The 4,032-nt window shown below is 38.4% G+C and overlaps 1 protein-coding gene across 3 annotated transcripts in view; it reads right to left on the reverse strand.

Annotated features, from left to right (window-relative positions):
* The window catches only part of osbpl1a (oxysterol binding protein-like 1A), a 30,367-nt gene extending 26,566 nt beyond the window's left edge, over window positions 1-3,801 (reverse strand). For all 3 annotated transcript variants that reach the window (XM_040039849.1, XM_040039848.1, XM_040039847.1), the window contains exons 1-6: window positions 3,507-3,801; window positions 1,472-1,601; window positions 1,305-1,390; window positions 1,149-1,223; window positions 919-1,030; window positions 712-797 (exon numbers count right to left, since the gene is read on the reverse strand). In XM_040039849.1, coding sequence (XP_039895783.1) covers window positions 712-797; window positions 919-1,030; window positions 1,149-1,223; window positions 1,305-1,390; window positions 1,472-1,595 — 483 coding nt within the window. In that variant the 5' untranslated portion in view covers window positions 1,596-1,601; window positions 3,507-3,801. The remainder of the gene's footprint in view (window positions 1-711; window positions 798-918; window positions 1,031-1,148; window positions 1,224-1,304; window positions 1,391-1,471; window positions 1,602-3,506) is intronic.
* Window positions 3,802-4,032: the final 231 nt, after the last annotated feature.

Below are 4,032 nucleotides of genomic sequence, written 5' to 3' on the forward strand. Positions count from 1 at the left end.
AAATGTCCACTGAATGCTGAAGTCATCAATTTTCAGACATTTGCAATGATTACATAATTATGATAGTTGTCAAGTCATTTAATGGCAGTTGTCCTCATATATCATGTTACTGCATATTTTAATTTGTAACAGTTTATGAGATTTGCTTTCACAATATGATAAAATAAAAGTAAAATGTACACCGTTTAAGGAGTGTCACAATGTTACAGAGGATTTATGAATCATATTCTAGGCATTACTGAACAGGAATTTATCCTCATCTGTCCAAAAGCTTTAGTGAAACTGAGGTCTGTGGTGGGTCTACAGACCTCACTGGTACCAGAGCTAACAAGCTAGAACTGATTTTAAACACATTCCTTTGCCAAACTTCTATGATACCCAAAGATCTTTGCCCGGATTAGCTAAAAACATTCCAAACTATTTCTGGACAGAATGTAAAACTCAGACTTCTATTTTTAAGAGTTATTTAACCCCTTAGCAGTCCTACAAATTTAAACCAAATCACCCTAAACCATCCAATGTACCGTGGGCGGTACGTCCGACTGCTAAGGGGTTTTAATGATAAAGAGCCTGGCGCAGAATCACATAGTGGGGAGGACACAATCTGCAGACTATAGGGCTCCCCCTATAGCTGCAGAATCTGCAGCTATAGGGGGAGCCCTATAAGACTCAGACTTCTACATTGTTAGGCTTCAGTTATCTGGTACTTACCAACTGAGTTAGCGTTGAAAGGTCTCCTTCCCGTGCAGCATCCAAAAGTTTCTCCTCCAGCTTTCTCTCCTCTGTTCTCTCAGCCGCTGTTTTCAGTGACAAGGCAGGATTTAAAAGAAGAAAATGTAGGTACCATATAAGCATTTTGCATGAAAAAAATTAATTAACACATTTCCATCTCTTTTGCTGACAGAATATCTCGCTCACCTTCCAGCATGCTTCTGATCTCTGCATTTTGTGTCACGTCTTTGGGAATCTGTGCTGTGCCATTGATGACAGTAGCACACGCACCATAGTGCAGCAGCAGCATGACAACCTCCTGATCAATATGTGATTGATTGATGAATAAAATATTTGCATAAATACTACTGTTAATGATATGCAAAGCATGAAAGGACTCAAAATCTGAAATGAAAATTGCTGACACATTAACATACCTTTCTTCCTGTGAAAGCAGCTTTGTGCAGCGGCGTATCTCCAATATTATTGGGCAAGTTAACATCTGCCCCTGCCTGGAGGGGAGGGTGTGATAACACACGTGTTACCTCTGCAGTTACTCAAAATCTCCATGCTTTGAAGAAAAGAAACATTACCTTGAGCAACTCCTCAACTACATCTTTGTGTCCAAAATAGCAGGCCAAGTGAAGCGGTGTCCATCCCAGGTTAGATTTACTTTTTCCTGAAAAAAAAATAGGACATAATGAATTAAACCAGCCCACAGCAGGCACATATATTTTCCCGATATACACAAATCACAGACCTTTGCAATTGATATTGAGCTGTATCTCCTCCCTTATCTTGGACAGGAGGAGCCTTTGAACCCCAGGCAGATCTCCATTCCGGGCATATCGTAGGAACTGCTCCTCTGGCTCCAGCTCCTCCATAGACCCCTGCATAGAAAACCCCCCAAAAAAAGAAAAAGAAAAGGAATGAAGAAATTAAGGCTTTTTAAAATTTTTTTGTGAATAAAATTGTGACTAAAATTGTGCTTCAAGGAAAACCTATCCACCTAAAAGACACCCAGGAACTAAAGAGAATTGCTAATCATAGCATATACTTTGAAATCATTGCATTGAAACTGGAATAAATTATTATTTGGACCATTCCTGCCTATAATTTCTAATGCTAAAAAAATGGGTAGTGTCTAAATTCAATAAAAAGACCTGATGACATACGTGCGACATTCAATTAAATTCATTTCACCTGATTCATAATAGAAGTCATCTTGAGGCAAGTTACAGTCCATACAATATCATGTGATTGGGACAAAAGTAAACTGAGCTACAAGTGTAAAGTCAGTGGTTGGCTCATATTGCTTAATAAGTCATCATTTCTCCTGCTTTAGGACATGTGAAGAAAAAGTCACAGGAGTTTGTTATGTCACACAATAAGGGAGAAGAAGGAAATCCAAATTATTGCAAAAGGCAGCAGTCACCAGACCAGCCTTACAAGAAGGAAACACATCCTGCCTTTCTCTGAAAAAAAGTCCACATGACATGACATTCTAGTATATCTGCAATTAAATCCCAGTATGGAAAGAAGAACAGATAGACAAAAAGCTTAGTTAAGCAATGTTTTTAAATGTCATGTGGCTGTGAGCAAGGATTCGTGAATCACATTGACAGGACAAGACAAATCAGACTGTGCAATTATGACGTCGGCAGGGCACCGGGGTGGTTTGGAGAAGCAATGAAACAGGTTTACCTGGGATTGAAAAGCATGTGACAGTAACAGTTAAGTGACCTGACTCAAACTGCACACTGCAATTTCAGGAAAAGCATGTTTTAAAAAAAACAAAACAACCATTTGCCAATCCTGATCAGAAAACCTGCAAAGCCTGGTCTGATGTCTCTTAATAAAAAAAACAAACAGAAACATTTTAAGTCAATCAGCTTTTTAAAATTTCTTTCACTAATGCTCAATCCACTCTCTCATTTGAGGTTTATTTTTGCTACGGTAACACCCAGGGCTGATTATAATCTTTTAATAAGATAAACATATCATAGAATATTTTTTAAAGGCTTATGTTTCAGTGTGCAAAGAAAGCATGTTTACTTGTGTATAACGAGGTTTAATATGGATTTAATTTTACATTTCCATTTAGTGTTACTTTACACTTCCACGCAAAAGTACTACATTTACCAGGCAATTTACTTTTTACAGTTATTCGAAAGATTTTACATTAAAGAAATAAATGCAACTTTTTTTTTTCCAAAGTTGTCCTCTTCTTACAACCCCTTAAAAAGCATTGTCCCTATGGCTGTCTAGGAGTTGTTTGCGATTCCAAATAAACCTTTTTGATGAACAAAATCCAATCCCATCCACTATTTACCCAAAATATTAATTATTGGAACAGTAATAATAATAATAATAATAATAATTTGGAGAAAAGTCGGCAAATGATCACACATTTGCGGAGGACTCTTCCCCCCCCATTCATTATCTCATGACCCCTTCCATTTATCTTACAACTCCTCAGACGAGGCCCTCGGTGTGGATAAAATACCTGAGTGTACAAAAATTTGTTAAGACCGTCTCCATGTCGAGCAGCTACACTGTGAAACCACTGATAAAGATAACATATTAGTCGCAATGACCAATTTTCTACAGTTAGACTGAATTTACCTGAACCTTTATTTCCTTACTTGATGTAGTATTTTACCTTCAAACCTCACTTCTTGCTCAACTTAAATCGTCTCAGTTGCAAGCTAAATTCCTCATGTGTCATTAGAATAAACACAGCAGCGACTGAATAAATACCGAGCGCGCGCACAGAAACACACACACACACTTACTACTTAAACTAATGCAGTCCCGTGAAGGTAAAATCCAGTGTTTTCAGGCAGAGCTGCTCACACAGGCCCTCTGTGAAGCTGCATGTGATATTTTAAGCCCTTCCTGCTGTCTCACTGCAGCGCAAACACAGCGGAACACATCACGCTGTCGCTCTTCACTTCATACGTTTCCCATTTATCGTCCAGCTGACCGACAGCCGAAAACTATCACTGCCCCTGTCTCTTCCCCCAGCACATGACACAACCTCCGTGCACTGTTTACACTGAGATCAGCTGATTATCGTGCAGCGGAACTCGCCCTGGCCCAATCCCACTCCTTTCAAAATAAAAGACTGTTATTGCAAATAAAGAGCATGAATAACAAATAAATAAATAAAATTGATGAATCTTAACTGCTGTCTTAAATTAAAATAAAACTGAGACGCTCTCGGTATTTTATGTTCTTTCTTCTTACGATTTTATTGTTGTCCTGGTTTCCAATGCAAAACCCGGAAGTTAAAATACGCATACACGAGTCAATCTGCTT

The sequence above is a fragment of the Simochromis diagramma genome, unplaced genomic scaffold (genome assembly GCF_900408965.1).
Source record: "Simochromis diagramma unplaced genomic scaffold, fSimDia1.1 OVJJ01000026.1, whole genome shotgun sequence".
Taxonomy (NCBI): Eukaryota; Metazoa; Chordata; class Actinopteri; order Cichliformes; family Cichlidae; genus Simochromis; species Simochromis diagramma.